The sequence below is a fragment of the Lepisma saccharinum genome, chromosome 2 (assembly GCF_977018435.1).
Source record: "Lepisma saccharinum chromosome 2, izLepSacc3.1, whole genome shotgun sequence".
Taxonomy (NCBI): domain Eukaryota; kingdom Metazoa; phylum Arthropoda; class Insecta; order Zygentoma; family Lepismatidae; genus Lepisma; species Lepisma saccharinum.
In genome coordinates, this window is record NC_139230.1 from 205,998,272 (window position 1) to 206,024,768 (window position 26,497).

Here is a 26,497-nt window from a genome sequence, read left to right on the forward strand (position 1 = left end):
AAGTTCAATTTTGCAATTTTTTTTCAAAAAGTCGCGCAGTGACTCTTGCGAAAATTGTGAAAATTCCTTGCTTCGTCGCAGTGTGCCGACGTTATTGCAAGTGTTCATCCCGGTACTGATTTCGCATCCCCTTGTGAACTCTGAAGTGATGATGCTGAGTCTAGATCCACATCATTAAATAATGTTGAAGAAGTGCTTTGTGAATTACCTACAAGTGATAAATGTGTTGGAATGTCTATAAACTTACTTTTGAACGAAAACATAGACTCAGTGAAATTTAGCAACATGTATTCTTGCGCCTCATCATCATCCTGGGTGAGTTCCTTAAGTAAAGGTAATATAAATTTCCCCGTGCATATAGCACCGTGCCATGAAGGCACATGTAGTGGTGTGGTGCGGCCCCACACATTCTCAATCTCGGCCATTTTGCGGGTGATGTGATCAGCACCATGATCCGGCAGCCTTTATCCCACAGGGTTGCTCTCAGGTACCCATTGATATGAGACTGGGTGTGGGGACAAGGCTGGAAAAATTCCAACCAGTTCCAGGAATCGAACCAGGATTTCCCGCGGCTCCTTGGATGAGTTTCATATTTTGATTATTTCAATTAATTTAATATATTTGCTTGTTTTTATGGATTTTCTTCACACTTAAAATGTCTTACCTATCGTATACAAATAACCGTTGACTAGACAATTATTTCATAACAAAGAAACAAAAAATGCTCCTAGAATTTGTTAACAATCGAATGACTAGAAAGTAATTTTGTTTTATTGCTTTCATAAATATATTTATGTAGATCTCTACCACTTAATAACAGTAGTGATATTAGTAATAACACCAGCTGCATTAGTAGTATTATTAACAGTAATTAAACTAATTAATTATAAGTATTGTTAATTAATTACGAGTATTATTAATTAAAGTATAATAAAACAATGGTAATGTGAATCTGGAGAAAGTTTTAGAAATAACCTAACCCCCCCTTGATGAAATCCTGCATGCGCTACTGCAGGTGATAATGGTAGAGGACGTAAACATTTTGCAATGAGCTTACCAGTGGAGTACTGGGCATTTCCTGATGCCACAAAGGAAGAAGCAACTGAAATTGTGACAGCTTCTGAAGTGGTACTGCAACAATGCACATCATAGGATTCTCTTCACCGATGAGAGTATTCAAGTTTGAAGAGAGGTTTAATGGCCAAAATAACAGGATATATGCTTTGAGTTGCTGTTTTAAGTCCACTTTATGCACAGTAAGGCTAATCGGGACTGGACCTACAGTTTAAAGTGGAATCCGAACCACTTGTGCCTCCACTGGGTATCGAACCCGGGACCCCTTGATTACAAGGCAATGACGCTACCACTGCACCATGGGGGAGGCCCTAAACAGGATATATGCTTCAAGCTCTCAAGAAGTTTGTGAGATGAAAAGGACTTAAAGACCAATGTTAAAGTGTATGTAGGAAGTGTTCTGGACCCTCTCGTGATGCTGTTGAACGAAACTATGAAACCTGGAGCTTCCAGCAAGATGCTGCCCCAGGTCATAAGATGAGGATGCAAATGTACCAGATTTCATCTCCACTGCTGACTGGCCATCTGTTAGCCCTGATCTCAATCCCCTGGACTACAAACTGTGGTCAGTGCTAGAGGGGATTGTCTGCAAGAAGAGGCACCCTACAATTGTAAGTTTAAAGTGCTCCTTGAGTTTGTTTGTTTGAGTTTCTTTTCAAGTTAACTTTATGCACAGAAAGGCTAATCAGGACTGGACCAATCAATCTCAATGTGCAATGTGCCTCCACTAGGTATCCAATGATTGATGATTATTTAATGATTAGTTAATGATTTATTCTCACACATGCAGGGCATAATTGTGCCCTTAATCACTTCTCAACACAATAATCCACAATATGCTGTTCAATTATGAAATATATGAAAATCTGTTTATGTTGAAAAAATTAAATTTTGTTTAGACATCACATTATGTATGGAAATTCTAACCTTCATGGAACATTTATTTGAATTCACTCTATGAAATTGAGAAATAATTTTAAAATTTACTTCTTTTAAATTTTACACTAATGCCCAATTTCTACTGAAGTGGAACATATTCACAGTTTTCAGAAACAAAATGAATAGCCAGAAAAAGTTAAACTTACCTGCCCATGGGGTCCAGCTGCAGATGCCATAGGAGCTTCCATAGTTAAAGTTGGAGGCTGAAGCATAGTAGATGGATCAACCTTTTAATAATAAGATTGGTGACATTATAGCAGTAAATAAGTAGCAGAAGTGTATGTAACATTTAATCTCTCATCACTACATAAAGTACCTAGGTACTTCCCTCAAGAATATGAGATATTAATAGCTTGTGTGAAACTGATATTGGCAGAAAGAAAATCATCAAGATTCCTGAGAGGGGCCAAAATTTCAGATAATTTTCCTTGATATCTTCTTCTTGTATCCCAAGTAACCACAACCGTTAAAGCAACTGCAGTATTTACATGGGAAAGTTTGGGTTTATGTTGGTTTGCAAATTGAAATTGGTCTTATGATGGGCCAACGGTTGATGCCAACATTTGCCAAACCATGGAAAAGTGAGTCAAAATCAGCTTTAAAATCTTCTTTCTCATGTTAAGACAACATTCAAGAGTATGCTGTGAATTCTAGAGTGTAAAATAAGTGACATGTAACAGTGTTCCTTTAAGAATATTTCAGTCACAGCACACAGCACACACAGCATATATTTTTTTTTAAATTGAAAGAAGAAGCTATTTTTAACTTGTAGTCACTCACCAATGCTTTGTCAGTCATCATGGATGAAAGATGTGTTGGAATTTGCTTATTGTTTGCCTGTTTAGTTGTAGCAGAACAAGAACATTCTTACAGGTACTTTTGTGAAGTTGGTTAAACAATGTTATGTGCAGACTAAATTCCATGAAAGGTGGAAAACTAAGCAAATTGTAGAAGGTTTTTGTGCTACCACTTGAAGGTACCTTGAAAACAATGATACCATATGAATGAGAAAGTGCTGTGCATTTTTTTTTATTTTACACAAATAATTTGTACTACAGTTTATATTTGACCTCACAATAAATTATATAAATGTGTGTATATATATATATATATATATATATATATATATATATATATATCAGAACACACCTATCTATACTTAAGCCGGCCCCCGTGATGGTGTGCTTAGCACATCGTGCTATGATGTCAGGGGTCCCGGGTTCGAATTCTGGCCTGGGCATGGACGATTGTGAGTGTCCATTCATTAATTTCATCATATCATTACTCATCCCCATCTTTGTACATTAGCCAACAGTGGCACAAGATGCGAAGTAAAATAAAGAAAATCAAATCAAATCAAATCTATCTATATTTAGTATTCAGTATGTTGGCCCAATGTAAAAACCACACGTTGGGCCAATGTTCGAACAATGGCCAAAATTACCATTGCCCAATGTTTGGCCACCCATTTTCAGTATTTTTAATTTTGGATACTTGGGATTTCACCAAATTTATATATTTTATAATGCGTATTAACATTTAATAATATCTTAGATTCTGATAAGGTCACCTAGTATTTATTGTTTAAAAGGATCACCAATAAAGTATCAAATCACACCTATTTACTCCACCATACACTTTCATTCACAACGTTGTTTTGTGAATTCAGTTCACCTGGATCTCTTTATGGATTCCACACAAATAGACAATTATGTAACAAAACAGCAAAATGTAAATGGAGAGAGCAAAAAGAAAATAGCATATGATTTTGATTGATTGATTGATTTGTTGTTTTAAGTCCACTTTATGCACAGTAAGGCTAATCGGGACTGGACCTATAGTTTAAAGTGGGATCCAAACCACTATGTGCCTCCACCGGGTATCGAACCCGGGACCTCCTGATTACAAGGCGTCGACGCTACCACTGCGTCAAGCATATGATTTTGTCACATGATAAAATAATATATGTTGCCTCCAAATTTAATGTCCATGGTTCTTGGAAAATTTCCAAATATTGCAAGCATTAAATTTGGAGAAAACATATGTATCAATATGCCATACACAACTGTATGAGCGTGTGTATGTGTGTTTATCCTAGAACAGACAAGCTGGGTCTGTCAGACCCAGGTAGTAATAATATTTATCCTCGATAAAATTTTCAACATACTGTACTCCCAGTACCTTCTGTAGGTGTCACTAGTTGTATTGTATAAACTCTACAGTTTACTAGGAATCGTTCTTCAAACTGTACAAGCCTGAAGCACTTGCTGGCATGTTAATGGGTACAAGGGCGTACCCAAAAGAAACTGGAATTTGCCAAAAACATTTTGCGGAATATGCCAAAAAGATGAGTTTTATTAACTTTGAGTTACAAATACCTTAGTCTCCTTTAAAGTATTGTCCATCTGACACAATGCACTTATCCAAAGAGTGTTCCCATAGCTTGAAACATTTTTGGAAGTCCTCAACTGGGATATTGTTCAAGGCCTGGAGCGCATGTTCCTGAACTTTAGCCACATCGGCAAAGTGTTTGCCTTTGAGCTCGTTCTTCATGCGGGGGAATAAAAAAAATCACAAGGTGCAAGGTCCAGTGAATACGGAGGGTGAGGAACAACAGGTATTTGGTTTTTCGCCAAAAACTGTTGGACACGCACCACAGTGTGGGCTGGGGCATTGTCACGGTGAAGCAACCAATTGCCATGCTTCCACATTTCTGGACATTTTCGCCACACATTTTCACGCAATTGCCTCAACACACCCAAGTAGACATCCTGATTAACAGTTTGACCTTGAGGAACAAATTCCTTGTAAACAATCCCTTGCATTTCACACTTTTTCAATGTTTTCGTCATTTCTTGCTGTAGCAGGTCATCCAGATCGCGGTTGGTCTTCCACTGACATTTCCCCCTTTTTGATACGTGCAAACCACTTGTACACTTGCATTTTACCTAGGGTGTCTTCTTTAAATGCTTCTTTAAGCATCACTACAGTCTCAGCTGCAATTTTCCCTAACAGGAAACAAAATTTCACACACACTCTCTGTTACTTCTGATCCGCCATAGCAAAATTTACAGCAAACATTTCTCAACACAAAGAACGTGCAGCACAGCACAGCTCCATGTCTACACAGGGCAACAGCGCTCAGCACACTGGCGCGTTATAGTGTCTCCTCACTACATCTAGTGGTGGAAGTTGGAAGTACATCGGGCTTTCCTGCCAGATATGCTTTCTGGTTTCTTTTCGGTACACCCTTGTATCCTTATAACTACACTGGAGCTCACTTCTGAGAAAGAACTACAACAAACACAAAGTAGGGTTACACAAGCTTCTATTGACTGGTCCTTTGGGGTCAGGGTTATATACAAAAGGGAAAGGACGTTACCTGCTGGTTCTTGAAGAGATGACTTCCTCTTTGTCTCTCATGAATGGAAATTCTAACAACTGTATGAAACATTTATTTCATTTCACTTAATTAAATTCAAAAAGAGTTTTAAAATTGATCTTTTTTTATTATAAACTAACGTCCAATTTCTACTGAAGTAGAACATATTCACAGTTTTCAGAAACAAAATGAATAGCCAGTAAAAGTTATGCTTACCTGCTCATGTGCTCCAGCTGCAGAAGTCATAGGAACCTCCATGGTTAAAGTTGGGGGCTGAAGAATGGTAGCTGGATCAACCTTTTAAGAATAAGATTGGCCAAATTATAGAGGCAAGTTAGTGGGAGAAGCATGTGTAGCATTTAATCAATAATCACTCTATATAAGTATTTTTCACAAGAATATGTAATATTAATTGGTTGGGTGATGCTGATATAGGCAGAGAGACCATCATTTCATCAAGTTTTCTGAGAGAAGCCAAAATTTCAGAATGTTTTTCTTGACATCTTGTACTTCATCAAATTAATATATTTTTCATTATGTAATAACATCTAATAATATTTTATAATATCTGATATACTGATAGATTTTTTGATTGATTTGGTTTATTTTGCTTTTCTGCCACTTTTGCCTAACTGCAAAGATAAGGGACACTCACAAAAATCATCCATGCTCATTCTGGGATTTGAATCTGAGACCCCTGGCATTTAGCATGCTGTGCTAACCACTCTGCAATGAAGGTCAGCAATATCTGAGATACTGATAAAGCCACCTGGTATTTATTCTTTCAAAGGATCAACAATAAAGTTTAAAATGACACATAGTTACCCTCCCCTACATTCATGATTTATGTTTATATTTTGTGGATTCAGTTCTTCTGTATATCTTTATGGATCACACACAAAATTATGTAACAAAACAACAAAATGTAAATAGATAGAGCAAAACAAAACAGTATATAGTTATGCCATATCTTATGCAATAAAATAATATATGTTGCCTCCAAAATTAATGTCAATAATTTTAGAAAATATTGAGATATACAGAGGTTGTTCGCTTTATATCCGACCATTGTCAATTCGGTGCTGCCACCTGGCGTATCATGCTGGAACTATGGGTCTGCTGGCGGGAGCAGTGTTGTGTCTGACCTTGTAGGTGCATGAGTGTTGGTAGTGAATGTTATCAAATGGCGCCGAAAATCAACTGGTATTGGGAGGGTTACGTAATGGCCCTTTTCCATGCTAAGTTTTCATATGTACGCATTGTGAAACAGTGTCGGGAGAATGGGTTAACACTTGGGGTGACTACTGCAAAAGCTATTGTGACCCGTTACACACAACAGGCTCTCCATGCGAAACATTCACCCACGAAAACCACCAGAAGGGCTGCAAGCAAAGTGTCACCCGTAGTGCGAAGGGGGATCCAGGGGGATCCGTCGATTGGCGTGCCACGGAAATCCCCCGACTCAACCTGATATGGCCCACAGATTTCACCTTGCACCGTCAAAGGGGCGAAGCAACTTTGTTCGTCAGTGTAGGGAAAGTTTCCCTCGTGGCTTTATGGTTGTGACGGGATTCAGATATGAGGGTAAGTTGATGATACGCAAGGTGGACAAAAATGTGAAGGTGAATGCCAGATACTTCCAAGACTCCATTCTGACGTCTATCTATTGGAGAGACATCCCACAATTGTATGGAATGGACGCGAACCAGGTGATGATCCATATGGACAAGGCTTCAAGTCATACCGCCAGAACATCACTACGTTTTTATCAGGAAATGGCAGCGGAACTAGGAACTCATGTCATTCCGTTTGAAGACATTCCTGTGAAAAGCCCAGATGCCAGTCCAATGGATATTTGCGCATTTGGACTGTTGAAACGACGTCTTCAACATCGCCGCCCGCACACCCTGGATGGTCTATGGAAAGCTTGCAGGGAGGAGTGGGACAGAATTTCCATGACTGTCCTGCGCCGGAGCTTACTGCAATGGAAACTGTGATGCCGGGCGATAGTCCACACTGCTGGGGGTCCAATAGAACATGATCAGTGGTGGCGGCACAGTATCTCTTAAGGTGAGTACGCATCAAGCATGGTCGGATATAAAGTGAACAACCTCTGTATACATAAATATGTCAAATTATGAATATGTTTTAATTATTGTTTTCTCACATACAGAGGTCTTACTTACTTATGGATAAAGATAACATTAAAATTTTCCTGGAGAATGAACTAGGTAGTTTTTGGGAAGATTTCTGATCTTTTGAGAGTTAATATCCAGACAGGGGCTAGGGGAAGCTCAGCCCCCCTGGAACTGCAGTCAGCCCCATGGAAATGCAGTCAGCCCCCCTTTGCATTAGGTAAACTATTTTGCATAATTTGTTTGCAGTGAGGAGTGAAAATGTAGACAACTCACAACTTTAAGGATAAATCCACAGAATATGAACAGTATCTATTACATTCGCTCATTTTGTTTTTGAGCAGAAGTAGCTGCAAGTATTTAGAATATTCTCAAGACTTCAGAAAGTTATTTCATAGGGGAGCTTCTTTATCTGTACCTTTACTGTCCCTGTTGCAACCTCCCGTTTAGACAGAAATCTGTGACTTTGATGTCATCATGCAAGTTCCCTCCACATCTGCATCAAAGGTCAAAAACAACTCCCAAGTTTTGGGAAGGAAGGGGAGTTTAATTGCTTCGGCCGGGGGTGGAATATACTGTAGGCACTGTGATTAAATACTGTGAGTTTTGTGTGTGTGATATACATATCTGCATCATCTAAAATAGTATGGGGTGTGTAAGGGATAATTTCAGTATCAGTCAATTAACACTTCAAGAGATGTTTTAAAAGATGTAGAAAAATGTAGTATTTGTGTAGTATATGATATTTATAAATGAATGAGCCCCCCTCCCCCACACACACATAATTTACCTTCATTTAATATTGTTTTTAAAAATGGACTTCATTTACAAAGCTCCCCTGATAACCCGTGAGCCCCCCTGGAGATCAATTCTAGCTACGGGCCTGTAATTGGAGAGATAATTGTAGAGAAGTAGCACATCCTGGGTTAGAAAGCCAGATAATGGCAGTTATGAAACTTGATGCGCTGACCACAGACCATTCAATAAAGGGTCACCTAACATGCCTTAATCTTCAATGACCTGAAGTTCCAGAGTTTTTAGCCTAGGCGTTAGTTCTTGAAAAAACTGAAACTTTCCAGAAGTATAATAGTTGATATATCCATAGAAAATCATATTTACTTGTTGCCAAGAATGTTGCAAGGCATTTTTTAAAGATAATTTTATTGTACCATATTTTGATATAATGATTCTTATCTATCAAAGTTGGCATCAGTTGGTCTTTTTCATCCAGGGAATTTAATCTTTGTAACATTAATACTTTCTAAAAAAAAGTTACAGGTAATTAACTCGTGCAGTTTGGCCAAGGTGAGAAGAACCCCAGAAAACTTGTGAATTAAAGTGCACAGTCATTTGTTTTTTCCTCTTGTTTCCCTTTGTTTGCACCCAAGTTCCTCCATGTTACCATATTTATAGCTCCCCTCCCTTGCCTCATTTTCATAGAATTCAATAACGTTACATATTACATCTATACTTTCATTGGATTGATGTTACAAACACTTTGCATTGAATAAAGGCAATGGTGATGTAGTGAATAACATTTTGGCAATGCAAGCAGCTGTTTGCATTGCCTACACTCCCTTTGCTTGCTTATAGTTGAAAATTTGACGACAGCACCACAATGTTTCTTTTTCTTTTCTTGTTGAAGCTGTACAGATAGAAAACTGAACCAAAAAGATAGTTACATTTTGCAGTTGGTATTTCATAAGTTTTACAGAACACAAAGTTCATATTCATATTGGGTAGTTTCTAAAATGTCAAGAGGTTAATAACAATTCATTTGGTAAACATTCTTTGCTGCACTAAATCTACAGTAACCTAATCCTCTCAAAGTATTAACTGTAAAAATGTTAGAGAAGGGTGTATGTACTACCTGATCCTCGTCTGTAGCAGAAGAACCAGAAGCTTCATTTAAAAGGGTGAGGTGAGACAGGAAAAAATAATCAACCTGTTGATAATTACAAGAAAATCATATTTCTTCTACTGATCCAAAATGTGGCCATGGTGCAAAATATGTGCATTTTTTCTTCTGGTTTTGTTTTTCTCATTTTCTTCCCCTTTGGCTCTTTTTCCATTTTAATACACATGCAAATACACCCCCTCCCCCCACACACACATGCATACACATGTATCAATCTTAATTACAGGCATATTAGTAAAAAAGAGTTGTTAGAAAAAATAGAGGAAATTATTGTTCTCATGAGATTTAAAGAAAATGAAGTTGGGCATATGATAAACCATATTTGATACAACTTGTCATGTTTGCCACATTGCTCGACAGTTTCTGTGCCAATGAGGAAAAGCTGTCTGCTAGGCAGCAACAAGTGAATGGAAGCTAGAAGAGAGGTGCTTATGAGGACACTTGTTGTCACATTTAGTCTATCTCCCATGCATTTTGTTTGTGTCTTGTTCAGGCGTGGTTGGCCCTATAGCGCACAGGATCAGTGAACCCCCAGTAATATACGATAATCACCTCGAGAATGAACAATGTCTTTAAATTTTCACATTATTTTGCTAAAAATTCTACACAATAAGTCATGTATTTGTGCCCGTAACATGGCGAACTCTCTTGCTGAGAAGAAGAAACCGCGAATCGGCTGCCCTGATACAGACCCTCAGTTGAACCCCCACAGGACAGCTCGTGCCATTGTGAAAGCTTCATGCGGGAGCAGAAGCGCGAGGAGGGTATAGGACAAAATACATGGGAGATGAGATTCCAGAACCTATGTCTCTACCCAACGGTCATGCACAGTTCGTTCTCTCGCAGAAGCCGCGGGACAAGGCTCCTTTCTCGCTGCTTCCTCCCTTCCAGTGTTGCTGTGTGCGGTTCAAGTTTGAAGCGCACACATTACATATTCAATCTTCTCTTGTATCATTTTTGCACTGAACTTCTTGGAATAAATGCAAGATTGTGTCAGAGATGGATGAGTGGAAACAAATAGAAGCTGGAATTAGATGCGATGAATTAAAATAAAGGAGATACATTACCAAAATACGTTGTGCATGCATTCAGAGGTTTTTCCTTAAAGGTGGAAACACTTCGGGTTCGCGAAAGAGAAAGAATGGCGCGAAAACGTGACTCGCTGTCGCTCGGTGAAAGTCTCAAGTTTTTTAGTTTTTGAAGTGCTTGGATACTTGTTGGAAAGTATTAAGTGATGCTGCGAGTGAAGCGAGGGATGGACTTTACCTAGGTTATGTCATTTGATGCAGTGTAGGCGTTGCTGTCCGCGCAGGTAAGAAATGACCGATAGAAATGCACATAATTAACGTAAACAAACTTCCTTGTCCACTGAAAAAAAGCGTATGCTGGTCGACCAGCCCCAAATTTGAACAAACCTGTCGCGTATAAATGAAAGGGTCTCAGGTTCGATTTCTAGTATGAGCATGCCATTAGTTGCCATTTCCCTTTAACAAATGTAGGACCAGTTCTGATTAGTCAGCATGGACGTCTGGAAGGGGAAAAGGGGGCCGCCCCCCCCCCCATGGAAATTGAATGTAAACCAAAAATTATATATTACACGCATATAATTTAATTTCAGTCACAGTAATTTTTGGTAATTATTATAAAAGCGTTGCAGTAACTTCAGACTGAAGGAGTGTTTTTTGCTCCTCGTGGGGAAAAAATATATTACTTGACCCTACTTGAGGACATCCATGATATTCCAACAAAACTCAACTTTTTTCATAAAGGCACAATTTATTGTAGTTTCAGCCCTAAATTTATTCGCACACCCCTACAACAAAACCTTATACTCCCAGATAAAAAGAATTCTTGACAAAGCTTTTAAACCCTCCCCCATCCTTTTGTTGGGCGAAGGAAGTATATTTTGCGGAAAGTGAATATATGTCACATCACTTCAGTGAACCCCCGGGTAAATAATGCACGAGCCGCGCCTGGTCTTGTTGAAGAAGCTTGTTTTGTAAACATTTTACTGGTTAGTGTAACGTTATCACATCACACATACCTTAATCGCAACCTGACCTCAACATCTACCAATGTGGAGTTCACGTAGTCTACAGTGGCAATGCCATGTGGTTTCTGCTAGAAATACCAATGATCGACAAATGCAAGAAACGTGACAGGTTGTACCAAATGCGGTTTAATTTATGGAAAATCTTGGAGATATTATGGGGGAGTTATTGATTAGCAGTCAGATATTAGAAGACAGTAGTTGTTACATTTACCCTGAATGAGTTTTAGGGACACCAAAATGCTACAACAGAGATATTGATTATCCAGGGGGGAAAACCTTTCTCAGCATAAATAAACCTAACTTTCTGAAATGAAAGATAAGATAGAAAGTGAGAGAAAGGGGAGGGGATTGGATAGAAAGGGAGTAGATAAGGAGGATAGGGGAGACAAAGTAGAAATTATTTCTTGTTTGTGGTACAACATGCAAGTTAACCTTAGAAGTGGATGTGTCGATGTTACTATAGAGCGACCACAAAAAAAAGAACCTTATTCAAAAAGTATCTCCATCGGGTGTATGGTGCACAGGAGTCATAGGTCTGCACAGGCTTTTTTGCTTGTGGTTCCACTGTAATATGTATTTCATCCTCCTTTTTTTTCCTACCTCTCTACATTAGACATGAAACAGATGAAGTAATAAATGCAACGTCTCTACATACACACAGGGTTGTTAAACGTCCAGAAACCCATAAATTCTAATGGGTTCTATTGGGTTCCGCTGCAGGACAGGAACATCTTTTCTCGCACAATTTAAATTCGGTCCAAGTTGCGTATTGTTACATTGGAAAAAGGTTCCTGGACCGAATTGAAACGATTTAAATATGAAAAGGTTATACACTGTCTAGAACTCATTTACGTTTGCTGATTTTCTCTCCCGGCCCGGGATTGAATTTATTTACAATTCCTGGACTAGGGTTGATGAATTAAAAGTTGCCTTCTAAAAATGTCCGCGAGTACGTTTTACATTGGAATGTCACACTGCAGTTGTAGAAAACGTAGTGCAGGGAATGAATCTCTTGTGGGCCAGTTTAAAAAAACTCCCTTGTCAAAGAGTTACTGTACATAATGCAATGGGCTATATGGCGTCACACTGAGTTCAAACAAACCCGTCACATGTTGCTTCGCATCTGATCCAGGAACCACAGCCAATAGGAGCCGTCGATGAGGTAAAGTGAGGCTGCTGTGTTCCCAGCAGATATTACAGCAGGGAACAGCAGTGCTGCTACAACCAAGTGAAGGAACACACGCGAGAGAATGGGGCTATATGGAGAGTGGTAACGTGACTGCAGCAATTGTGTTTCGCCCATTTCTATCTTGTACCTTATATTCTCGAGACAGCCAGCACCTGTATTAGTCTTTCATGCTCACGAGTGCATAATTGTTTATCGTCAGGTCCGTACTCGATCCAAGTTGCGTATTGTTTCATTTCAATACGGAACTTGGACCCTATTTAAATTGATTCGGAAAAAGGTTCCTGGACCGTATTTAAATTTATCTGGAAAAAGGATCCTGAACCGAATTGAAATACTTTACAGATAAAAAGGTTCTTTGCGGTCCAATACCCATTTACGTTTGCTGATTCTCTCTCCTGGACCGGAATTGAATTTATTTAAAATTCCTGGACCTTTAACAATCCTGCATACACATGCTATACTAACCATTCCATCACAGAGACTGTCAAGTGGATGTTGCAAAAATAAGAAAATTGAGAGAAAAGTTAAAAATTATAAATACTCAGAACTATTCATTTTGCATAATAATAATAAAGAATAAAAACTTTTGAAGATTAATATGGAACAGGGATGTACCAGTACCTATGAAATGCAAGAAAGTAATACACATACTATGTGCCAATAATTATGTATGGAGCAGGGACTTGGACAATGACAGAGAGAAAGACAAAAGAAAGATGCAGGCAGTGGAGATTAAATTTTTAAGGAGTATATTGGGGAAGACTAGAAGGGATAGAATAAGGAATGAGGAGATCTGACAGACAGTGGGTGTGATGAAGCTTCGGGACAGAATAGATCAGACACAGATGAGATGGTTCGGACACATGAAGAGGATGGATGCAGAAAGACTACCAGTAAGAGCTTACCATGTACAAGGAGTGGGAATAAGGCCAAGGTGGAGACCAAGATGTTGGTGGAAAGAGCAGATAGTGGAGAGTGTTTGGAGAAGAGGACAAGATTGAAACTTCTTGGAAAGAGAGGAGTGGTGAAAGACCAGAAGAAAATGAAGAGGCTTGACTTCTATGCTGATCCAGCCAGAGGCAGGAAACGGTGAAGGATGATGATGACTGAAAAAATGACAAGAGTAATTAGAAGAATGAATAATCAAGATTGATGTGGAAGGATTAGAAAGAGAAACAATTAAAAAGAAAAAGCTTAACATTTATTTACGTAATTATTCAACCTGGTGAGGAAACGAGAGAGAGAAAGAGGAAAACTAGAAAGATTAAGAAGAAAATATATTACTTGGTGCGTACTGAAAGTCGTGATCAACTTTTTATTTCAGACGTAAATGTTTACGTAGAGCGATGCGCTGTATAAGACAGTTAGAACCATCTATTGTGACAACATACACTTGAAAGTGGGGTGATCGGCGCAGTACGTATGCGCATTAGCGAGTAGCGAGTAATGGCTCCGTTTGACATGTCGTTTCGCCAGCGTGCAGTAATTTAATTTCCGTTGAAGGAAGGTGCATCGGCATCAGATATCCACCGCCGATTGCAGGAAGTGTATGGTGATCAGTGTATGGCTGCCAGTAGCATCCGGCGATGGATAAAACATTTTAGAGGTGGAAACACAGACATCAGTAATCTCCCTCGCACAGGCTGCCCGAGAACTGCCTCGAACAACAGGAACGTGGCTCGCGTCCAGGAAATCATCCAGGGAAACAGGCGTGTTTCGGTTAGGGAACTTTCACACATTGTTGGAGTAGGGCACAGTGCTATCCAGGAGATGATTGGTGTACTGGGTTACCGGAAAGTGTGTTGCAGATGGGTGCCAAGGGATTTGAATGCGGCACAAAAACGAAACAGAAAAGATGTTTGCACGGAACTTTTGGTGCGGTACCGAGCAGAGGATGGAGACGAGGGTTTCTTGAAGTGTTTGGTTACTGGAGACGAAACCATTTTCCACCTCTACGAGCCTGAGAGTAAACGTCAAAGCCTGGATTGGCAACATCAAACATCACCAAGAAAGAAGAAACCGAGGACAATGTCATCAGCTGGGAAAGTAATGGGAACTGTCTTCTGGGATTCGGAGGGTGTTCTTCTCGTGGACTTTCTCACTCCTGGGGAAACAATCAATGCATATCACTACGTGCGCACTTTGAGAAAACTTCGTCGTGCTATTCGTGAAAAACGTCCTGGCAGGGATAGTGTTATCCTCCAACACGACAATGCCAAGCCGCACACAGCACAGCTAACGAGGGATGAAGTTGCCAGATTTGGGTGGGAACTCCTTCGACATCCTCCCTACAGTCCAGATCTGGCTCCTTCTGACTTTCACTTGTTTTCTTTTCTGAAAGAACACATGCGGGAAAACAGATATGACACCAACAAGGAAGTGGAACTTGCCGTTAGGAGAATACTCAGACGTGCCCGAACGGAGTTCTACATTTTCAAACTTCCAGAACGTTGGCAAAAATGTGTCGATTTAGATGGTGATTATGTTGAAGACTAATAAAGGTATGTACTTTAACAGGCATATATTAGATTCTTTTTTGTACAGTTTACTTCCTTCTTGTAACATGTTGATCACGACTTTCAGTACGCACGATATTTCCAAGCAGAACCAAAAAAACATATATATTGCCATTGGTATAATATGCCATAATCACAGGCCTCAAACCAGGTGACACAAAATGAAGACCTGGCCTTGTTGATTAGTAATAATAATAATAATCATAATAATAATAATAATAATATGTAATTAAAATATTTCCTTTCACAAAAAGTACATTTTAAGTTAAACCAAAACATGTGTATAAATCCTTACCTCTAAATATTAACATCACATCTATTTTCCACTAAAATGCCAGCTAATTAAAAAAAAAGTACAAATAGAATATTAAGACATCACATTAGGTATGGGAATTCTAATGTCTTTAGTGAAAAGTTATTTCATTTCTCTCAACGAAATTGAGACAGATTTTTTTTTTTTTTTACACTAATGCTCAACATATACTGAAGTAGAGTATATTCATGACTTTTACAAGCAAAATGAATAGCTAGTAAAAGTTATGCCTACCTGTCCATCTTGTTCAGCTGCAGATGCCACAGGAACTTGAGTTAAAGTTGGGGCCTGAAGCATGGTAGCTGGATCAACCTTTTAATAAAAACATTGGCAAAATTATAGAGGCAAATTAGTGGGAGAAGCATAGATAGCACCGATCACTACATAAATATTTTACACAAGAATACGATATATTTGTAGCTTGTGCATACTGATATTGTCAGAAAGACATTCAAATCATCAAGATTCTTGTCAGAGGTCAAAATTTCAGAAAACTTTACTTGATATTTTGTACAACTATTCCACCAAAATAATGTATTTTATAATATCTAATATCATTTGATAATATTTTTTAATATCTTAGATACTGATAGTCACCTGGTATTTATTGTGTCCAAGAATCACTAATAGAGAATAAATCACAGCTATTTATTCCCCCATACACTTTTAGGCAATGTTGATATTTTGCGATTATTATTCTCATCTGGATCTCTACATTTTTGTGTGATAATGTCACATACACACACACAAACACCCGCAAATGAACAAGTGTGTCATAAAAATTATAAATCAAAGACCCCTGTATTGTGGCCATGCAGCCTAAGGTGTAAGCTTTGTGCTCTGGCAGTGGGACGCATGCAGGTTCGAGTCCCCTGAGGTAAAGTGTAACAACTCTTTATGATATTTCGGCCAATGTATGTGACCGGCAGTGGCGAAGATATAGTACAAGCAATGCAAGCACTGTTTGCACTATTAAAATATTATTTAATGTATTTAATGTTTTAGCCTTATTTAGTCTCCATCGCAATGGATTTCACAAGATTTTACGACCTCAAACTCCTTCACTCTCTGCTTGCGCCGCCGACATGGGGAATCGATGCACCAGGCGAGTATATTCTAGGCTACCTAGACTATCGCCGAAGCCCAGATTAAATACAGAAAATAATCGACTATCAAATGTGACTGATGCTTCACTCTCAAAAAAATGATAGTATAAAACCCACGACTCCTGTGCACTGTACTCCCACGAGGAGAGGAAGGGGAGAGTGGACCATGCTTCTTTATGGGCCAAGCTGAACGGAAGAAAAGGCTGCGTGGGGATTTTTCGTCCAAGGTTTGTTTTCCTTGTGCTCGCTCTATACATGGGGATGGACTCCATTCCTTTAAAACTACCACCAGGCTTCAGCGGTCAAATTCTTCCCCGACCAGCACCTGGAGACGGTCGGTGACATATTTGTAGTGGCTTCATAGAAAGGGAACTCTTGGTTTTACAACGGCAGTAAAACCTTACAGTGATGCCAATGCGCTAACCAGCATGGCATTTTTCCAGGTAAGGGAAATTTTGAAACTAAACTACTATTACAGGAACGTGAAAAGAGTGGCTGGCATGTGATAGGGAATTTGTCCTCTAGGCCAAAACAACACTGTCCCATCGAACGCATGCAGAACTTACAGGCCGCTGACCTTCAACCAACCACGCTTTACAATGTTTTCAACCCCTCTGCTGCTTTGTTCATGACTGGCTGGGGTAGACTGACTGGTCGGAGATGACAAAGGCATTTTGCGAGTAGAGATCACGTTGAAGGAAGTTTAAGAAAATTAGGTTTCTTACTGTGTGGATTTTCTTAAGTGTATTGAGTGAGTGAATTACGTATATATTTGAATGATCTGTGCTGCATCATGTAGTGAATGAAAATGAATGACATAATTAACGAACTATTGCCGAAACAATTTACTCTGTTTCTGCATGAGGATAAACTTCAAATCGTGAAGATATGCAGGCCTCTGGCATCGCAAGGAAGAGAAGAATGGATTTGATTTGTTATTTTGTGTTGCTCTTCTGCCACTTAAGCTAATCGTGATGATGAGAATGAGTGATGATAAGATGAAATTAATGAAGGGTCATTCACAAAGAATACCTATGTCCATGCCTGGATTTGAGCCTGGGACCCCTGGCATCGTAGTGCGCTGTGTTAATAACCATTTTACCACAGAGGTTGCCAAGAGAAGAATAGAATTCCTGTCCAAATTAAATATTCAAGGTAAGAAGTTTATTATACATGTATATTTTATTCTCGCACGTAGGCCTACATAAATATTTCACAATATGGGCCATAATATTTTATAAATAATCATGAAATATTTTAAATGTTTTCCTTATTGTTTTAATATTAATGAAACAGTGATATTTTTATAATTATTAGTAAATTGTAATGTATGTATTTTAATCGCAATGTCACATCACCTTAAAATCCAAGAAATTGAACGAAAAAGAGTCTCCCATTTGAACATTTTGATAAAAAGAGATAGCCCAGGTTTTAAACCCAGCATACGCCACTGCTATGCACCCAAAGGATCATATGGCGAAGTGTGAAATCTTGTTGGGGAAACGGGCCTCAACCCTCACAGAAAAGCTGAGCTTCTTAGTGCTTCTCGGAAAGCAGAAGGAAACATTGCCAGCAGATGTGTGTCTTCATGAGCACATAAAGAAGATCACAAGGATACTGATAATTAATAATCATAAAATAACTGAAAGAAACCATTATCATTACTCTACATTTCATGTAGGTCACTTAAATTACAAATTATTTTGTATTTCGCAAATTTTAAAATGTATCAAAAATTTGACGGGTTGGGTCAAAGATGGTAAGGGTGACCGTTTGTGTTTCCGGGAAGAGGAATGTCTGCAGTCTTCACCTGCATCCAGCTCGAATTACTCCACGAGTGTTGACAGCTACAGTGTTGGCAACTGTCAAATTATTTACACGGTAATTCAAGTGAACTGTTTAACAAATTTTACAAGTTAATTCAATAAATTGATGGCTCTTGAATAGAAATTAGGGTGAAAAAAAAGTATCTGAAAAAGGGACTATCTTCTGATATTTGTAAACATCACAATCTAAATTGTATACATTATACACATTAAAACATTTTGTATTATTATGGCACTTTATTACATAAACATTGTGTATATATACTCTTTCTGTTGTAATGATTCTGATTCCACACCGTAATTTCTATTTCCAAACTAATAAATCTTCTCTCCCGTGAGTGATAAAATTACGGAAATAGGTTGGTATCACTTTCTGTTGTTTCAGAGCTTTTCAAAGTGATCTTGTTTAGATGTTTTGTAGCTGGGGAAAGAATCTGTGAGGAAGCGAGTGTTTGTGTTCTGAATTAATCGAAATGAACATGAATTTGGGTGAATGTGTGTCAACTGGGTATTGAACCTGGGACCCCTCGACTACAAGGTGACATTACCACTATGCCATCGGGGAACCCAAAGAGGTGAGTGTATTATTTAGCAATTTATATCTGCTTCGTTTAGCTTGAGGGAGAAAAGTGTAGAAATGAAAATTGTGGAAGCGAGGCGACCAACATCCGATTTACCTGACTTTAAAGAATTATCTCATGGAGGCTTTGTGCGACACTTACAGGAGTTTGGAATTTATTGTGGTGAGTACATCGTCCATGCATGTGTTTCTCTTGGATGGAGATTTTAATGTTTATGTCCCCTGAGTCAGAAGCACCATCTTAATATGAATTGGGAGGGGGCAAAATTTCAATCAACAATTATATATATAAATATCTGTCTCTAATCGCTTGCCTTCTTCTTCAGTCCACGCTTCTCTACTGGCCACCCACCATTGTGAGGAAATTAGGGAGCTATGAATGAGTTGTGTAACCCAGTAATAGAAAACATACAATAATGACTTGGGAGTTGTCTTGTTGACTACACATTACCCTGTAACCGGTTGGATTATCTCCCACCTCTGGTTGGAGTGAGATTGCTAGTTGATAAGTAGGTGCTTGCCTTCATGGGCTGGTATGTGACAGGTTATTATTAAAAATCGAAGAAGGTGTGAGCTTCAAAATTTCTGTGTTGACCCAGCAGCTTGAAGGCAACTGGGAAGTTCCTTGAAAAAGATGAAGTAGTGGGCTCTGGTTTAAAAAGGGGCAAAGGGGCTTGATGGGCTCATTGCGCATCACCCAATAAAGAAGATATTTGGTAGGCCCTGGCCCTCCAAGATCTGCTGCACAATGGAGTTCAGTTTATACACGTTTTTTTTTTTTTTAATCCTCACAGACAAAAAGTCTGATTGTGCTCTCTCACTTGATGATGGATAGAGATAAAAATTTAAATTTTCATGAACATTTCTGAACTTTTTGGAATCTAATATCACTCTTGTTATATTGAAGTGTAACGGAATCAAAGGAACAAAATTGGAGAGTTACTGGAATAGAAGAAGTATTCTCTGGATTAGAAATATAACACTTGCTATGAATCTCAATGCACACACAACACAAAAAAGTCACCTGACAGGCATTGTTCCTCAATGGCTGTTCTGCCAGAGTGTTTAATTTAAATGTTAGTTGTTGAAAAATCTGAAACTTTCTGGAACTAAAGATGTAATTAAAATAATTAGTTTTATCAACAATACAACAAAGCACTACTTAGTATTAGTTGTTTTTTTTAGTCCATAAAATTTAAACTTTGCAGCATTAATAATTTTTGAGTAATTTATAGAAGTTTGATTTTTGGCTCTAACAGAAAGAAAGATGGACCCTCAAGATATTTACTTTGTGTCAAGTTAGTATTTGTTAAGTCTTACAGCACACAAAATTTTGTATTCATATTGGGCAGGAAAGACACTATGAGTATGGAAATGATTTGATTATGGCATTCCTAGATATAGAAAAGGCATATTATAGCATGAACAGAACAAAGATTTAGAAGGCTCTAAGAGAGAAAGTAGTCGAGGAAGAGATAGTGTGTAGAGTGCAGAGCACATACAAGGCCAACCAGAGCTGTGTGAAGACACCAGTGGGAAGAACGGAGTGGTTCAGTATAAGTAATGGACTAAAATATGGAAGTGCTCTTTCCCTACTGCTCTTCATAATTACAATGGATGCAATTAACGAAGAGGTGGGGAAGAAGATAGGAGAGGAGGAGATGAAGCCCCGGTTGTTTTCTGATGATTTAGTAATATGGGAAAACAGGGAAGAAGAAGTACAGAGACAGCTTGATAGTTGGAATGAGGAAATCAGAAGAGCAGGAATGAAATTCAGTGCAGAAAAGAGCGAGGTGCCAATAACAACAAGAAACAGAGCCAGAAACGAACCAAGAATAAAAATGGATTGGAAGAGTTGAGGGTAGTGGAGAGCTTAAAATATCTAAGAAGCATAATTGAGAGAAGTAGAAGAATAGATGAGGAGGTAATCAGAAGAGGACAAATGGGTGGTGGACTATATCAAAGTGTTCGGAGATTAATTTGGAACAGGTATGAACCTATGAAATGCAAAAAGGTAATATACAACAAGACATACTATGTGCCAATATTTACGTATGGAGCAGAGACTTGGACAATGACAGAGAGAAAGACAAAAGAGAGATATAGGCAGTGGAGATGAAATTTTTAAGGAGTATATTGGGGAAGACTAGAAGGGATAGAATAAGGAATGAGGAGATCCAACAAACAGTGGGTGTGGTGAAGCTTCAGGACAGGATAGATCAGGCACAGATGAGATGGTTCGGACACATGAAGAGGTTGGATGCAGAAAGACTACCAGCAGATCTTATAATGCATAAGGAGTGGGAATAAGGCCAAGGGGGAGACCTAGATGTCGGTGGAAAGAGCAGATAGTGGAGAACGTTAGGAGAAGAGGAGAAGATTGGAACACCATGGAAAGAGAGGAGTGGTGGAAGACCAGGAAGAAATGGAGAGGCTTGACTTCTATGCCAACCCAGCCATTGGCAGGAAACAGCGAAGGATGAAGATGATTGGGTAGTTTCTCACATGTCAAGAGGTCGTACAACAACTTCTTTGTGCTTTGATACAAATTCTACACTACCATAATCCTCTCAAAGTACGTATTATCTGTAAAAATATTAGAGAAAATTATGTGTACTACCTGATCTATGCCTGTAGCAGAAGAACCAGAGGCTTCATTTGTAAGTGTGATCTCAGACAGGAGAGATGAATCAACCTATTGATAATTACAAGAAAATCGTTAAACTCAGATACTTTACATGCTTGATTTCATACAAATCTAAAAATAATTTTATAATTGTGTTAATAATAACAATTCATTTGTGCTTTGTTTGGTACAGGTTCTTTGCTGCAGTAATTCTACATTAGCCTAATCCTCTCAAATGCTCAACTGTAAAAATATTAGATTTCATTTGGTTTGATATTTGTTATTTGGCGTCGCTTTTCTGCCACTTTTGGCTAATTGCAATGATGAGGATGAGTGTTGATATGATGAAATTGATGAAGGGACACTCACAAAGAACACCCATGCCCTAGCCATTATTTGAACCTGGAACAGTGGCATCATAGCGCTCTGTGCTAACCATTCTGCCACAGAGGTTGGCTAAAAATATTAGAGAAAGGTATGTGTACTACCTGTTCTGTGCCTGTGCCAGGAGAACCACAAGCTTCATTTGTAAGGAGGAACAGGAGGCATGAGTCAACCTACCAATAATTACAAGAAAATAATTAAAGTTAAAGATTTCTAATATGCTTCATTTCATACAACTCTGAAAATAATTATATAATTGTGTTCATAATTTTCTAGGCGTTAGTTAATAAAATATAGCATAAATTATTCATTGTAATGAATTTGGTTCCAATTCTACTAACACAACTCTATCCCTTGTTGAGAAAGTGATTTTAAAGGATCCTGCTAGAACCCTTATATTCATCTGCAAGCTTGCAAGAAAAGGGGTATATGTCTACAGTACATGGGACAGATTGGGTGTTTGTAGGAGTTTATACTAAAAAGTAGATTTCATGTTTCTGAATTAATGAATTAATCAATTCTAACATATTGAGTGGAACCTAGAGTAGAGAAGGTTGATTCCTTCCAATTGTTGCCAATGGTCCATGCCAGAAAAAACAATATGTGTTTCTACCATTGATCATGCTGTATTTGATGGTGCTTCACTGTAGCAATAGCTTTGAACCTTAGTCTGTACTAAAGAATAATTTTCAGCTGTGCAGGCATCTCCATACGTTCCTTGGTTTGAGTTGGTGTTTTAAGTTCACATTATGCACAGTAAGGCTAATTGGGACTGGACCTACAGTTTAAAGTGGAATCCGAACCACTATGTGCCTCCTCCAGGTATCGAACTTGGGTCCCCTTGATTACAAGGTGACGATGCTATCACTGCGCCGTTGGGGAGGCATCCATATGTTTCTAGTCCTCCAAAGTCTCCCCCATATCAGGGTTTCTCAACTGCTAGTTTGTGGCCCTGTACCAGGCCCCAATATCAATTATAATACCATGGGAGGTTCTCCTTAAAATTTCTCTTATTAGTTTGTGCAGCAATTGTCATTAACAAATGTATTGCAGTGAAAATACTCTGATTAGTTGGAAGTTTTCACACTTTTTAGTGTTCGAAATGCAACATGCCAACAGAAATCTGCAGTTATCAAGTAAATTTAATGATTTTGGCCTGAGGAAAGTACAAGATTTCAATACATCCAATGGTTGACAACTAACTTAATACTAATTTTGCAACAGACCTAGACATAATTGAACTATTACTCCTTATTATTTATTAATGTTTAATTTCAAGGGTAGATATTAATTAATGTAAAAGATTAGAAATTAGAAATTTAGGAGTAAAATTGTGGTAATCTGAGCATCGACTTTTCAAAAAGAATTTACCGAGTCAAAGCCTCATGAAGGTTGAGAACCACTGCCCTATAGGACAAGGACTGATTGTAGTGCCTTTTCAGGACCTAAAGGGCACAAAACTCCATGAGACCAGGGTTACCTGACTTAGAAATGTAAATGAAAAGTATGTATGAAGTGTATTCATGTTTCTGTTCCAGTGTACCTAAAAATAACAAGATGAAACCCGAGGTATGACTAGATGCCTCTCTCTGATGCAGCTGGACAATGGTATACAAAGATGAGATCACATCACAGTAAATTGGGTCAGAGCCTTGGTTTGATAATAGAGGGAATTGGTGTTAGACTTTGCAGTAACTCAGGTAGAGTTAACTAACATCCTGTAATAGCTGTATAAGATTTTCCTCCTTTGGACCATAATAAATGGGTAAAAAAGGTAAAACTACCCCCTGCTCATTGCATGCCATGAAGGTAAAGGGTGGGGGGGTGGGGGTGAGGCTCTACTTAATCAAATTCTCGGCCATTCACGGAGATGGTGTGATTATACTCCAGGCACCTTATTCGCTTAAGGTTGCTCCCAGGTATCCATTTATTAGAGAATGGACCATAACCCAAATAACCAGAACTGATGGGGCAACTAGAGTTTTATGTAGGAAAGGTTGCGGTATAAGTTGGTTGGCAAATTTAAATTGGTCTTATGTTGGCCCCACAGTTGTTGCCAATGCTAGCCCAACCATGGAAAAGTGAGTCCAAATCAATTTAAAGAACTGCTTTCTCCTGTTATGACAACTTTCAAGAGTATTCTGTGAATTCTAGCGTGTAAAATAAATGACACTTGATGGTGTTTCTTTCTGAGCATTTCAGTCACAACACATACTGAAAATATAATATTTTGTTAATGAAAATAGAAGCTATTTGTGAAGTGCAGTCACTCGTCAGTCATTTGTCAGCTGCCATAGCATGCCATGCAATGCCATAGCACAACAAGAACATCCTTACAGGAATTCTTGTGAAAGTGGTTCATACATATAAAATAGAGTGTGTTAAATTCCCTGAAATATGTAAAATTAAGTAAACTCTCTAGAAATGTTTTGTCCTACCATGTGAACGTACCTTCAAAACAGTGAATCCCTATGAACAAGAAAACGTTGTGTAATTTTTTTTATTTTATTCAATTACTTTGTACTAAATTTTATATTTGGCTTCACAAAAAATTACATACATCACAACACAAACCTATCTATACTTTTGAAACCATGGCCAAAATCATCGTTGCTCAACAGTATGTTCTCACATTTGGCCAACAATTCTTTTAGTATGGTTGGCCGATTGTTAGGCCAACCATTTTTGGTTACTTGGGAATGAATATACATGTAATACAATAAAAAAAAAAGAGTCTATAAAGGTGCAGCAATGCATGTGTTAATGCTATGCCTTGTAAATTACAATGAGGTGCTAGACCGTGAGATTACTGACTTTGTTCACTAAAATGTGGTGTCACAGTTGTATTTTGAATTCATTTTCTGATATTGGAAATAACCCCTGTATTTAAAATCAGTGCCAGTACTCTTTATTGAGTTATTCAGTCATTCTTGTCCCATCCATAATTTCATCTTATGTCTATAGACTCTAAAAAATACGCACACTCCTTTTGATTGATTGAGTTGGTTTTAAGTCCACTTTATACACAGTAAGGCTAATCGGGACTAGACTTACACTTTAAAGTGGAATCCAAACACTATGTGCCTCCGCTGGGAATCAAACCAGGGACCCCATGAATTACAAGGCAATGATGCTACCACTGCACCATTGGGGAGGCCTGCACAATCCATTTGGTTTTAATGTGAAATTGACATTGTTTAGCTAGCACCATCTTTGGTGTCCTGTTACATCTGCTTTCAAACAAGACCAAGTATTGAGGTCATTAACACTCAATTAGGTGTTGCATTACACAAATTAGGGTGTTACACCACTTTTATCGGGACTCAGTTGCATATTTCTAGAATGTACATGAGTGTGTACAGGAAGACTTACCCCATCAGCATGAACAGAAGAATCACATGAACAATCAGCTGAATTCTGGTATGCAGTAGGCCATTCAACCTATTGGAAGAATAAATAAAATACAATAACCACTATTAAACATAACACTAGGAATAATTTTAAAATTTCACTTGGTAATTCTAATCAGTGGTATACGAGTGATATATGGTATATGGAGTGGTATACTCCAAAGCCTATTGAGCCAATTTTTCTGAACAAAATTAAACTGGTATTTCAAGACACCCATTGATCTACTGTAAACACAATGATAACCTGTGGCGCAAAAGTCCTTGAGGGCCAGGGCCTACCTACCACCCACTGGCCTCACTCCCACATGCCTCAGCAGAGGTGGGTCATCATCCAACCAGTTACGTTGTAACATGTGGTCAGCACGACGAACCCCCAGTCATCATGGTAGGTTTTCCATGTCCTGGTTACGCTACTCATTCATAGCTCCTCAATTTACTCATGATTGTGGGTGGTCACCAGCCCCATACATTGGCAGAAATCTGAGGAGAAAAGTTGTTATGCCTCCCCCATGGGACTTGAACCAAACTGTTGTCCTGTAGCCGTAGCCCAAAGCCTAGACCACATGGCCACGATATGGGATGATCCACTGTAAACAGCAGACTGAATTTTAGTTTGCACTCCATGAATTAAATGATTCACAAAAAAACCAGATGCATACATTGCCTCTCCTGCATGGCAACTAATAATCTATCTAATCTACATTACAGTTACCACGTCTTACATGCATTCGAATTGGTGGGTGTCTAAGATATAAATACCTGTTGATATCCAAGCTGGTCATTTGTCTGGGAATTCTGCACCCCAGTAGAACTAGAGACCTATGGATAAAGCACAGAAATGTAACAATCATGCATCAAATACATGAAAAATATAAAATAACATCACTTAATTTAAGATTGGTGATATTTCAATGAAAGCAGCAAGATAAGTTTTTGACAAGAAACCTTCCAGATCTCAGTTAATTAAATGCAATATACAGGGGCTGGACAAAATAATATGAACACCCGATTAGATGAGCCCCATTTTTGGAGTTGTGTGCTGACTG

General features: G+C 38.5%; 1 protein-coding gene across 1 annotated transcript in view; it reads right to left on the reverse strand.

Annotated features, from left to right (window-relative positions):
* LOC145983836 (uncharacterized) overlaps positions 1-26,497 on the reverse strand; it is a 94,429-nt gene that overhangs the window by 40,756 nt on the left and 27,176 nt on the right. Inside the window, exons 4-9 of the mRNA XM_083116882.1 lie at positions 26,211-26,270; positions 25,414-25,482; positions 21,652-21,726; positions 15,754-15,831; positions 5,612-5,692; positions 2,160-2,240 (exon numbers count right to left, since the gene is read on the reverse strand). Of these exons, the coding sequence (XP_082973008.1) occupies positions 2,160-2,240; positions 5,612-5,692; positions 15,754-15,831; positions 21,652-21,726; positions 25,414-25,482; positions 26,211-26,270 (444 nt within the window). The remainder of the gene's footprint in view (positions 1-2,159; positions 2,241-5,611; positions 5,693-15,753; positions 15,832-21,651; positions 21,727-25,413; positions 25,483-26,210; positions 26,271-26,497) is intronic.